This window comes from Brienomyrus brachyistius, chromosome 18 (assembly GCF_023856365.1).
Source record: "Brienomyrus brachyistius isolate T26 chromosome 18, BBRACH_0.4, whole genome shotgun sequence".
Classification (NCBI taxonomy): domain Eukaryota; kingdom Metazoa; phylum Chordata; class Actinopteri; order Osteoglossiformes; family Mormyridae; genus Brienomyrus; species Brienomyrus brachyistius.
The window spans coordinates 15758655-15771388 of record NC_064550.1 but is presented as its reverse complement, the minus strand read 5'-3'; the positions used below and the strand labels follow the sequence as shown (position 1 = coordinate 15771388).

General features: G+C 46.5%; 1 protein-coding gene across 2 annotated transcripts; it reads right to left on the bottom strand.

Moving 5' to 3' along the window:
* Nucleotides 1-2933: 2933 nt before the first annotated feature.
* On the bottom strand, nucleotides 2934-12712 carry trpc2b (transient receptor potential cation channel subfamily C member 2b). Of its 2 annotated transcripts, XR_007383511.1 has the most exons (14): nucleotides 12341-12712; nucleotides 10857-11558; nucleotides 9856-10062; nucleotides 9265-9429; nucleotides 8695-8869; nucleotides 7590-7790; nucleotides 6598-6760; nucleotides 6402-6494; nucleotides 5998-6190; nucleotides 5776-5903; nucleotides 5151-5223; nucleotides 4684-4804; nucleotides 3559-4241; nucleotides 2934-3114 (listed from the first exon to the last, which is right to left on the bottom strand). XR_007383511.1 is itself a non-coding variant. In XM_048984165.1 (13 exons), exons 1-13 carry the CDS (start codon nucleotides 12359-12361, stop codon nucleotides 3781-3783), a joined length of 2703 nt encoding a protein of 900 aa, XP_048840122.1. In that variant the 5' UTR covers nucleotides 12362-12712; the 3' UTR covers nucleotides 2934-3780. The 2 variants fall into 2 exon arrangements, 1 of the variants encoding a protein (XP_048840122.1); XM_048984165.1 differs by having other exon boundaries at nucleotides 2934-4241.
* Nucleotides 12713-12734: the final 22 nt, after the last annotated feature.

Here is a 12734-nt window from a genome sequence, read left to right as displayed (position 1 = left end):
CTGCAGACATTCTGGCTAAGATACCAGTCCATTGTAGGGTAAACACGCAGAATTTTAATGTGCCTCTATACGTAATATAAGAAAAAATACTTAGCAGATCATCTGGATTGAATTAACAAGTAGTTTCTGTACCATGCAGATGTCCAAACCAGTTCATGATGTGATTTGCTGAACCAAATGTGCTCTACAGTTGGCATATATATAAGGACCACTAGGTGGCATCGGGCACCAACTGAAGTCTATATACTCCGCTGCAAGTCACAGGCTGTGTCCGAATTCACTTGCTGCATTCAAAGGACAAGTGTGGCACAACGGTGCGACAAGGCTGTCCCGTTTCGAAGGCTCCTTCAAACTCAACCCAAAAACGCGGTGTTCTTTTGCGGGGATGCCAAGATTCATTGTGCAGATATTCGAAGGACGCGGCTTACAAACGCAGCATAGGGATTGCAGTATTTGAAGGATGCTGTCCCTGAATTTGGACACAGCCATAGAATTAACTTTTTTCCCCATTATGTCAATGCAGTTTACATCGTCCTATGTATATATTAATATCGTATAGAATATATACAGAAAGCCGAAGATCTCATTTTGCAAGTGATGTATCATTCTGTTTATATTGAATCATGGCAAAAATGTTGGCGAATTGATGATGATCATGACAAATCTCTGCAAAACATCAAATGCATAAGCAATTTTATAACTGCAGATGCTGGTCTGTGTTGCTTGGCAGAACCGAAATGGAAAGGCCAAAATCCGAACACCAAAATAAGCGTTTATACAACCGAACCTAGTTTAACATGCACCCTAATTTACCGAAAATTTTCAAGTGTTACGGAAAACCCTTTACCACAAGGGCCAACAGTCTAGTTATGTATTTCTAGAAATTAGGCCTAGATAACATCCACTTTTTGAAAAATACATGCTATTTGTGGACTCTGTGTAGCTACACAACAGATCAGTGACGCAAAAGGAAGTCTGGTCAAGTTTGAGCTAAACCACCTTCACGTGTTTCCAATTACGTTAAAAGTAACAAAATAAAAGTAACTTAAACATTTATGAATACTATCTTCACGGGCAATTGTAGTGGCACAAAATCGCTAAAAGGATTTAGAATGATATTTTTAAGGAGGGATGACAAAAAATGGGATGATAATAGGATCTAGGATCGCCTATGATATGTTCTGCTATACAGAAGCAGTAACTAAATTTTAAATAGCGTAGAAGATATTGTTATGGTGAGGCAAGTGAAAAACAGCAGAGAATGTGGTAACAGTATTATGTTGTAATTAGTCCTGATCATTTGCTTCAATGATGGAGGACTCAGGTGTAATGGAAACAATGGGCGTGACACGTTAATTAATTGCGGTGGGGAACCGGGGGAATAGGCGCAAACAGCAGGTGCTCAGCAAGCTGCGACCTGCCACCGGCGCCATGGGAGGCCGTCAGTACACAGTAACCGCTGTAACTGGGAGAAAAACAGGGTGCCGTGAGAGCGGAGGCCATCGCCTCCCTGGCGACCTGCATTTTCCTCCCGCAGAAACAGCCGTACCACAACACCAGCACCATCTCACGATTCCATTTTATCAGACACTCGGAACCTCTTCTGTTAAAGCTGATCTTAAACCGGAGCCAGTCAGGTGGTCTCTGAAACATCACCGCTGTTTCTTCTGACTCTGCAGTTTAAAACCCATCTGCAGTTTAAAATAAACACAGTTGCTACATCGCTTTAAAAATTACTTACATGTAACTAGAGATCACATGTTTGTGGTTTATATTAGACCGGTGGCCTGTACTACGAAGCGAGGTTACTGACTTATTACATATAGCCAAACCTCGGATTGCAAGTAACTTGGTTTGCGAGTGTTTTTGAAAGACTAGCAGACATTTTAAATAAATTTTAACTTGATAAACGAGTGAGATCTTGCAATACGAGTATTACGTATACACTTTGTCTGCCGAGCGTCACATGATCACGACTCGTCTCGTTTATCAAGTGATTGTGGGTAATCGTCTCCCATTCTCGGTCTTCATAGTCAAAATTTAGTAGAAAAGCACAACCCGAATAAGAGTGTAGCAGTGTGAGCGATGATTCTGTTTAACGACAATGCAATGTCCACATTTCCGCGAAATAAAGGGAGGCAAAGCGGCTGTCACCCCCGGACAGGTTCCTTGTTAAAGTAGCACAAAAAGAAAGATTCCAGTGAGCCAGCAGATAGCAGTGATTCCGTTAGTTATAGTGAAAGTTGTCCTACAAAATAACCCTCCTGTTCTCTCTCTCATCTCCTTCACATCATCCACGATTCTTCTCAAAGGTAAAGTGCAGGTTAATTTGTTTTATGTATTTTTATTTTATATTTTGTATTAATCATTTTTATATGAATATTTTTTGTTTGTGGAACGAATCATCTGAGTTTCCATTATTTCTAATGGGAAAATTTGGAATACGAGCACGTTTCCTGAACGAATTATGCTCGCAATCCGAGGTTTTACTGTACTTAATACCCAAAGGCCTGTGTTATTACATGGCTACATTTAAAATTAAATGGTACCCATCAAAAACGAGATCATAGGAAGCTGTTTTTAAGTGTTCTGATAAATTGTAGTAAAAAATATCAAAATTTCCACAGATGTATGTTGGCAGACAAGTGTCCTTAACGAAACAAAAAATACTTGTCAACAACATTTACATTGAACTCCCAAAAACAATTAACAGGCCTGCAATGACTGACTTATGTACGCTTCAGAACACAGAACACATTGCTTTCTTGTAGGCAACCCCATTGTAAAACCACTTCAGCTGCTTTTTAGTAGCAGTTTAGCTAAAATCCTGCTTTTGACAGAGCAATCAGGTATAATTAGCACACAGCTGCATGTTAAACTGTAAAATAAACTGTTTGGCTGGATTAATTTTAAGACAGGTTAAACCACAGCTGTTCTAATAATAGAGCTTTTTATTTGTTTATTCTTGCATCTCTTTGACCTTTAAGTACAGGGACCCTATGGGTCCAGGAGTGTCAGACAGAGACTATTAGCGAGGAGGAGTGTCAGACAGAGACTGCTAGCGAGGAGGAGTGTCAGACAGACTGCTAGCGAGGAGGAGTGTCAGACAGACTGCTAGCGAGGAGGAGTGTCAGACAGAGACTGTTAGCGAGGAGGAGTGTCAGACAGAGACTGCTAGCGAGGAGGAGTGTCAGACAGAGACTGCTAGCGAGGAGGAGTGTCAGACAGAGACTGCTAGCGAGGAGGAGTGTCAGACAGAGACTGCTAGCGAGGAGGAGTGTCAGACAGAGACTATTAGCGAGGAGGAGTGTCAGACAGAGACTGTTAGCGAGGAGGAGTGTCAGACAGAGACTGTTAGCGAGGAGGAGTGTCAGACAGAGACTGTTAGCGAGGAGGAGTGTCAGACAGAGACTGTTAGCGAGGAGGAGTGTCAGACAGAGACTGTTAGCGAGGAGGAGTGTCAGACGGACTGCTAGCGAGGAGGAGTGTCAGACAGAGACTGTTAGCGAGGAGGAGTGTCAGACAGAGACTGTTAGCGAGGAGGAGTGTCAGACAGACTGCTAGCGAGGAGGAGTGTCAGACAGAGACTGCTAGCGAGGAGGAGTGTCAGACAGAGACTGTTAGCGAGGAGGAGTGTCAGACAGAGACTGTTAGCGAGGAGGAGTGTCAGACAGAGAATGTTTTTACTATTTAACCAAGTATAACTGCTCCATTACCTATGATATTCAGATAATCCTGGACCAGGCATTCCACCAAAGAACAGACACAAATGATCCAGTACTAATTTAAGTCAGCTCCGTTCTCAGATGGGGTTGTAGTAGATGTCTCCGCCCCTCCCTCAATTGACTCCTCCCCTTCCTGGGAGCCAAAGCCTGTATCCCAGGAGCGCTTGCTGCCAGTTGGGGAAGAAGCCTGGTCCTCACCTCCCTTTGCATAGGTCTGGTCCTCTATCTCCACCGTTGTTGCCTCCACCCCCACAACCTCTTCCTTCTTATCTTCTTCATTCTCCATCTCATGCACAGTCACCTGCAGGGGGGTGTGCTTTGGAGGGCCACCACTGTTGAAGCCCCGGAAGTTGTTCTTGGCCCCCATGATGTACTTGCCCAGCATGGAGGAGCCCTCGCTGGTGGCGCTATCTGACACCCCGAAGTTACCGTGCATCAGCACCTGCTGGATCTGTTTCATCTCTGAGTGTAGCCTGGACACGACTTTGTTCAGCTCTGTGATCCGGTTACCCACATCTGTGAAGAAATGCAACCGCAGCAGAACCAGAGAGATCAAATAAGCCAGATCCATCCATCCATCACCGTTGCGGACAGTTTAGAGCCCACCATTACCAGTGCACCTAACATGGAAGGAGACCCATGTGAATGCTGGGAAAACCGGCAAACTCTGGACATGTAGAGGCAAGGGTGGGATTTGAACCCACAACCATAGAGCCACAGTGCTGCTAACATGCAGAATGATAACAATAAAATAGACCTTTTGGCTCATTTATTAGATCCTTCAGAAAAATACTGTGATTAGCACATCGCTGAGGTATATCAGCTAGACCGAAGCACAGCACTTTTAACTCTTACCTTCTTCCTCATTCATCCATCCCCTCTTCCCGCACTAACTGACCCTGTGCGGGTTGCCATGGTGATGCCCAAGCCCTAACCAGCCCCGCCCTCCTAGACCCACCTTTGCGCTTGCTCTCCTCAAACTCCCGGCGTGCCGACTCGATGTAGCGCTGCACCAGGGCCCGAATCACTTGCTGTCTGTAGGGCAACCGACTCTCCCCCTCGTTTGACATCCCGTTTGACTGCGGGGCACCGAACCAACAGCCTTAAAGCTCAACAGCCAACCATAGGTGACGTGCAAAACTAAAATATACCAATACCTGCTGTTCCTATCTGTAAGTCAAATACAGCAGGATAGCCTGCATAGAAGTGTTCATTCCTCTATAAAATGTCATGGATTACGTTTATGTAGCAGAGTCTTTTATCAAAAGTCGGGGGAAAAAGTGAGAAAGTGTGGTCAGTCAGTCCGAGCGATTTGGGGGTTAAGAGCCTTGCTCAGAAGCCCATTAATGAAATCATTCTGTTGACACTGGGATTTCAACCAGCGACCATCATGATTTAAAGTACAGCATCTTAATCTGAACTCACAATGGAGGGGATGGGGGGGTAGTCCGGTGTCGTGTTGAAATCACAGCAGCAGCAGATCCTCCGGAAGATTCCTCTGGCATGAGAGACAGCAGAAATCAGTCGCTGATCAGCAATAATGACAATTTGACACAAGTGCCCAGCATTGAAGTATTTCCCAGAATGCTCAGCACATTCTGTTTCCTATACCAATAAAACGATACTCTGTATTTTCATGCCTGTTCAACCTACTCAGTACTGATCTTTGAAAGCTATTATGTACAGTTTTTGTGCTATTATTTCCCATAATCAGCTATAACTTCTGATCTTTGCATATTCTGTGTTAGTTTTTGTTTTAGTACGGGGATGGATCTGTTTCCATTTGTACTTCTATGTGAAAATTTTATGGTCCATATCACACTTCAGTGGGACCTTCCCGGTTAAATAAACGATAAATAAAATATTCATTTAAATAATTGTATAGATGTACAGAAGAAAAATATTGTAATATAATATATATTCCCTATATCAAGATATTGGATACTTTGTAGGACCATGATCAACAGAATGACTTTGTTCTGCTATTCGCTGTTAGACCGTGCCTTGAGCTGGGGAAATGTATTTGTTTGGACCGATTCTTTGCGCTCACCGTATCAGATAGAAGGTAGCCTTGGGGGAGGGGATGATGTTGAAGGGGACCGGCATGGTGAGACCTTCTCGAAAGTAATTGAGGTAGAGCTTGGAGCGGGCAAACTTCCACTCCACGTCCGCATCATCCTAAAGGGGGGAAGGGGGTGGAACTCCTTTTGGATTTGGAAAAATCCATTTGTCTGCCACCCTCTCCCTAACAGCCTAGGGTGCCCTCACTCACCTCAATCTTCTGGAAGGAGTTGGTGATCATGGCGATCAACATGTTGAGCAGGACGATGACAATGATCAGGGTGAAGATGCCATACAGCACCCGGCCCACAAACTCAGCCACCACGAAGTCCGGCATGTCCACGTACTCCTGGTTCACCACTCCAAACATTGTCCAGAAGAGGAAGCGGAAGGTCTCGTTGAATCTGGAGAGGGAATCAGGGGCCACACTAGAGAGCTGGAAAACATCTTTGACTCATAAAAGTGAATGAAAAACAAATGATGAAGGCAATATTTCAGGAAATTGTTTTAGTGTCCAGTAATGGATCACTTTAATCCCGACAACAAGCCGATCAACTACAGGAATTGACGAGAAACGTCGCCTCTTGATGAAGGCATGAAGAAGTGATGTCATACTGTCCCAGACGTGGAGAGATGACGTAGGGCACGTAGATGCTATTGATTCCACAGAGGAAGGCCGTCCCAATGATCATCAAGATGAACAGGAATCTTGGTGGGAGGGAAATGGATTTTTCAGCGAGCAGCCTCTTGCTTATGTGTACATTTCACTGAATAGCCTGGAATTTTCAGTGTATCCCAGTTCTCGTCTCACCTCATCATGTCGTCAATCATTTTTCCAATGGAGATCTGCATTGTTCCCAGGGATTCTTGGGCTGGCAGGATGTAAGCCAGGCGCGTGAAGCTCAGCATGCTGGTCACAGCAAACAGCACCTCTGCGATCAGCTGTGGGTCCTCCTGTCGCCACTCCTCCCGGCCTGTAGGGGGTGATGGTGAACTGAGGCAAAGCGATCATGGGGCATCGATGGGATAAGGTGGCTCTGATTATGAATTCAACTCTAAACTGCTAAAGTGTTAACTAACAGTGCAATCAGCACCCCAGCAAGTCAAACATGAAATTAATCTCTGACGGCTCAGGAAAATCTGCCGGTTTCACTAAGAGTGCCATTTGTACTTCGCACTTGTCTGGATGTACCAGTAGTATAGTACGGTTACTCGCTATTGAGACGTCCTTAGAGCTATTAATGTAAGGAATAGTCAACATTTGTTGCTCATTATCTACACGTGTATTGCTTGGAAATGAAAAGATTCCTGGACATTCATTTATTCATTACTCATTGACTAATGGTGACTAGGGCTGGACTGGAATTTAAAATCGGTCCTAGACATTGGGGTTGCTCATCGCCAGGCGGGGTCCAATTGGGCTGGAATCCCTGACAAGCAAGAAGGGGTTCCCCATGATAATTGTTGCCTAGCCATAAATTTTGTAGACCGATGGGTCCCTCACGATTATTTTTTCCTGCCCACATAGCCATCGGCCCACCCAGAAAATGCCCAGTGGGCCAGATGGCCAGTCCAGCCCTGATGGTGACCTGTTATTGGAAGTTTGCCAGTTCAGTCTCAAGGTAGGATGATATAACCATTGGGCCCTTGAGCAAGGCCCTTAACCCCAAGTGCTCTGTGAACACTGGCTGACCCAGATCTCCAATTCTCAAACATTTGGCACTGTGACTTTGGTTGGGCAATACCAGTGAAGTCATGGGTCAAAGGTCATTGCAAGACCCCATGGGAGCTTCTGCTACTCACCAGACTGTGTGAAGTAGGCACACTCTTGCAGGCGATTGGGTTCCTGGCAAATTAAGTAGCCCTTGAGCACGATGACAACACGCAGGGAGAAGGACGCCAGGTACATGCTGAGGACCATCATGTCCAGGCAGTTCCACCAGTCCAGGAGGTAAGTGCGCAAGCCCTCAATCCACACCTCCTTACACTCAAACCAGAAGAAGCCTGCAGCGTTGGGGGTTGGAGTCACACCAAGTCAGATCGGGGCTGGGGGGTTATTGTTCTCCCCTACTGGTTGTGCTCTGCAGCTCCACCTCCTTCATTTCCCCACTCAACCTTAAACGTTTTTTCTCTAACTAGGTTAGAAATTTTAAATTTGCCTATAGTGTGGAACCATTTTATTATGTTTGTATACAATGGCACTGTTGAATTCTTGAATCTGATTAGTCAGAAGGGTGTTCATTAGTTTTCTATAACCACACAAGTAGTACCAGCCAGGGAAATCACAGTTGCAAATCGACATACTATTATGATCTTTGAGCCTAAAGAAGTAAGGATTAATGCACGACAAGCTGTGTGTTATACGCAGGGGTATCGAACATAAAGGGGGTGGGGGAGTTAGGCACACAAAACTAATGACTGCAAAAGCAAAATACCTCCACCTGATGCAAATACCACAGGTATTGCACACTTGGCCGATGCCAGGGGAGGGCAGTCTTATCCGCAAAGGGCCGCTGTGCGTGCAGGTTTTCGTTGCAACTCCCTAATTAGATTACTAATTAGAGGACTGATTGGCTGAAGATTCCTCATACCTGGGTTTGAACAGCTGACCTAAAAGTTATCCCAAAAACCTGCATAGACACTGGTACACTTGCAGATAAGTGTACCACCCTTGGCTTAGCCATTTATACCGAAAGACATTATTTTCATGTTTGTGAGCTGAAATCGCATGACATCATACAATGAGCTCATGGATACTTTATCATGGGTTTTGGAATTAAATGGTCAATCTCAATCTAACGACTGGATTACAGTTTTAGCACGCCGTGCATTAATCCGTAAATAGCAAACGTTTTTTCACCGTACAAAGTTAAAGATACTGGTCAGCTGAGACCCTCAGGCGACTCACCCACCACCCACACCATGTGCAGGGAGTTATGCAGCATGTTCTGGTGGCGTGAGGCAAACTCGGTCCGAAACATCTCCATGGCGATGGACTCGCACAGCAGCGTGATGAGGAACCAGAGGTAGGAAGCGGAGTGGAGCAGGAACTTGATCACGGGGATTTTCAGCGTCTTGCCAATCTGATGCAGGCAACCGAGATCAAAATGCAGTGGAATGAATACAACTCACAGACTTTTAATTGGACCCGGAGGACCAAAGAGGGAAAGAGGTCAAGGCCGGAGAAGCTGGGAGGGGCAACCGGACCACCGTCAGTAGCTCATTTCAAGCTTTCCGCTCATTTCCATCCAGCTCGTTGCACAGTGAATTGAATTGTGTAGTTTGCTGCACAGAAAAGACTTGATATTAATACAGTTTTAATCCCTGAGGACAATAACTATCCTGGTCTGTTAGGTTCTGTGCAACCAGTTGGACCGAGAGAACACATTTAAATGACTGGAATATAACGCCGCCACCCACTTACAGATCTAGCCTTATGGTTGTAGTTCATCACCAAAATGACCTTCCAACTGTCTACCTTGGACTTTGGGGCGAACCAGTAGATGAGGCAGAGGAACGGCATGGTGATGAAGATGGCGACGGACACAAAAAGCTTCCAGGCCGTCTTGCTGCCCTTCCAGCCTGAGAGGCTGCCACACCAAATGGAGGAGAGCACCTGCTGGCAGATGGGATGTGCCACAAACTACAGAAGGATGGATAGATAGAGAAATCGTGTTAATTTAGAATCATGTCCTGTGTTCTGCCCCTTTTGTATATTACATACATGCTGAAACTAAAAATCGGACCCTCGAGGGAAAATAATTGTTCATCCAATATTTAATTTGACCAAGACTCTGTCTCTAGCTGGTGTTTCCCCACCTTGGTTATTAACTGCTCTGAGCTTTACTCTCTTCACTCCAGTCACTGTGTAAATTTAGCATGGGACTCATCCCGGATGTACATATGCACATCGATCTCCTGAATCTTGAAAATTTTAAATAAAAGTCAAAGAAGCAATTAGTTGTCACATTAGATATTTGAAGGGTTTCCTTCCATTTGGGACAGTGGAATCTTCGTAAGCATCTAGGTGGGTGGGGGCCCAGTAGCCCCCACGTGGCCCCAGCCTCACCTGTTTCTGGTTGTAGTTGACAGCGAGGCGGAGGCGGGCCAGATTGGGGATGCCCTCCTCGAAAGCCCGGCCATCCAGGCCGTCCTCGTCCTCGCTGTCGTCCTCGCAGTCGTTGAGGATGGTGGTGACCTCACTCTGGTTGCGGCACATTCCCAGGAGCTCCACGGCAAACTCCTGGCACAGCTCCTCCAGGCTCAGGTACTGCGGCTGTGTGTGTATGTGTGTGTGTGGAGGGGGGTGATTACCCTGGATTCACCCTTTCCATGCTACACCATACTGGTGGCTTTGCTAGACATATGCATGCAGATCACACTCAGGTAGGCCAGCAAGGAGCACAGCCGCAAAGAACCAGACCTGGGGCACCTTCTTAATAGATCCATCTTTCTTTTAACCACTCATTCATAATGTAAATTCTTTGTAGTTTCTGAGTCACATACATTTGTTTGAGGAAGCCGGGTCAGTCCCCGGACAGTTAGGGGTAAAGGCCTTACTCAGGAAGCCCACTGGTGAAATCTCTGCTAAGCCTCAGATTTGAACCAGCAACCTTCTAATCACGGGCACAGTGTAGTAACCCCCTGAGCGACACACCACCCTTATCTTTAACAGGGTCACAATGACCTTCAACATTCATCATGTCAGTAATACTGCACTAATACACACAGATAAATGCTAATAAAATACCGATGGTGCTAAATCACTTTGTCCCTGTATTGGATAAGGAGGATGGATGGATGGATGAATGGATGGATGGATGAATAGATGGATTGAAAAAATCACTATGGATAGAACTGTCTGTTAAGCCCCTAAATAATTTAAATGCTGGTGTCCTTCATCATCATGACCCTGTACTGGATGGGTGATTACAGATGATAGATGGAAGGACAATGTCATTCATTTTGCTCGCCAGACCTGCCTGGGTAGTTAAATGAGTAATACTGCCCTGCTCTTTTATCTAAGATCCCGAAATAAATCGGGCCGGACGCGAATGATGACCGCCTCACCTTGAACTCGGGTTCCTTCTTGGAGAGCCTGCGCAGGTCCCTGCTGAGCCGGAAGGCACTAAGCATGGCGTCCTCTGAGGTGATGGAGAGGTAGGCTCGGCTGGCGATGCCACGGTACGTGTTTATGCGCGACAGCGAGAACTTCAGCAGATCGTACTGCCGCCCGTTGCGGCACTCCAGGCAGGCGCAGGAGATGCGGTGTGGCCGTGGGATGACGTGGCCCTTGCGCGTCAGCATGGTGACGATGTCGTACAGGTCCTTCTGGCAGGCCAGTGTCAGCGGCGTCACGCCGGGTGCGAACTGCGAGTCGTCGATGGAGTGGTCAAAGATGGCCAGCGAGAAAGAGCGCACATCCACTTTGTTGTTGCCCACCCCCTTCTCCTGATCCAGCCGGTCCAGGAGCTTCTTCACCACCTGCGGCTGGTTGGTGTCCACCGCCACCAGCAGCGCCTCGTGGATCTGCCGGAAGTCGAACTTGACTCCCCGCAGCAGGGCATCCATGGTGTCTTCACTGCCCAGCCGGATAGCCAGATTCAGCGCCTCCCGCCACTGCCGGTCCTCAGAGTCGTCTAGCTGCCGGATGATGCCGTCACCGATCTTCAGCAGGTCCGATACCATCGGCGTGTTCCCCTCCTGGATGGCACCGATCAGCTCGGGAGGGAAATGCATCTTCCTGCTCATGATCTCCCGCCACTGCTCCGCCTAGCATGGAGAGATGATTCACGGCTGATTTCTGAGGATTTACCCAAGGCAGAAACTTAGCAGAAGATGCAGCTGAAACAGGACTAGTGAAGAGACATGTACCCAACATACAGTACCATGCAAACGAGACAGTGATGTTTAAATCATCCATATATTGGGTATAAAACCATGACATGTCTGTCCAGGTGTCAGCTTAGCTATTTCCAATCCTCCCCTAATGTCAGCCCAGTACTTGCAGCAACTGTCCAATTTACCAATGTTCTGACTTGACCACTACCTCACTTTGTGTGGCTAATCAGTACCTCATTGAGTTAATTCAGCTGGCGGTGAATTTTAATGATACGTGGAATGGCTGAGGTGCCCCTGTGGAGAGGTTTGGGAACCAAAGCGATGTTCATCTAGCCATCCAACAAAATATCAGTAACCTTTTGGTGAAGAGAAAAAGAATTGTATATTTTTTTATTGTATTACTGTTATTTTCCATATGTTCACTAAGTGGTGCTTTTTCCTGAGCAAATATAAAGTCAATACCCACATAATATTTTCTTCAACTGCCTAAGTTTTGCAAAGCACTATCCATGTCCATTTTACAAGTTTTATTATAATCAACCAACAGATGTCTCCCAGATCCCCTGCGCATTTTCCTGAGGATGCATGAGCAGCGATTACTTTTCCCGCTGTTTGGTCCATTCCATCTCTCATCAAAGATATCACAACAGCAAAAGCGGTCCTTCACAGCACGCTGACCATCACCCACCCCTGAGAGCACGCATCTTCCTCACCGTCAGATTCTGCATGTTCATCTTGCAAACAGGGAGCAGCAGCCTCAGAGTCGGGATGGAGAATCGGGGAGATGGTCCTCAGGCTCTCACTAGAACCTCCTCAGGTGAGACATGAGACTCGCCTCCCAGAAAACACCCACTGCTGCCAGTGCAAGCAGTAGCCCGTGCTGACGTTTGAACAAGGGCTGGGACTTTACCTGCGCTACCTTCTCTCTGACAGTCACCTCCCCCACCCCGCTCTGGGGTTTCTGCTGCTGCATCTGGTACCATCAACCGTCAAAGACCAATGAGAGAGGCCCCCACCCTCGGGAATGGGCCAATCAAGCCACAACAGTGTCAAAAAATTTCACGCCTTGTTTGAGTCTTTGAGGGCTGGCTCCCCCCCCCCCCCCCC

Excerpts from the sequence above, each read along its gene's own strand:
- trpc2b (XM_048984165.1), bottom strand. The coding sequence starts at position 12,361 with ATGAACATGCAGAATCTGACG. Across the intron at positions 10,063-10,856 it reads AGAAGGAACCCGAGTTCAAG|CCGCAGTACCTGAGCCTGGA; the intron begins GTGAGGCGGTCA and ends ATACACACACAG. Across the intron at positions 9,430-9,855 it reads TCAACTACAACCAGAAACAG|TTTGTGGCACATCCCATCTG; the intron begins GTGAGGCTGGGG and ends ATCCTTCTGTAG.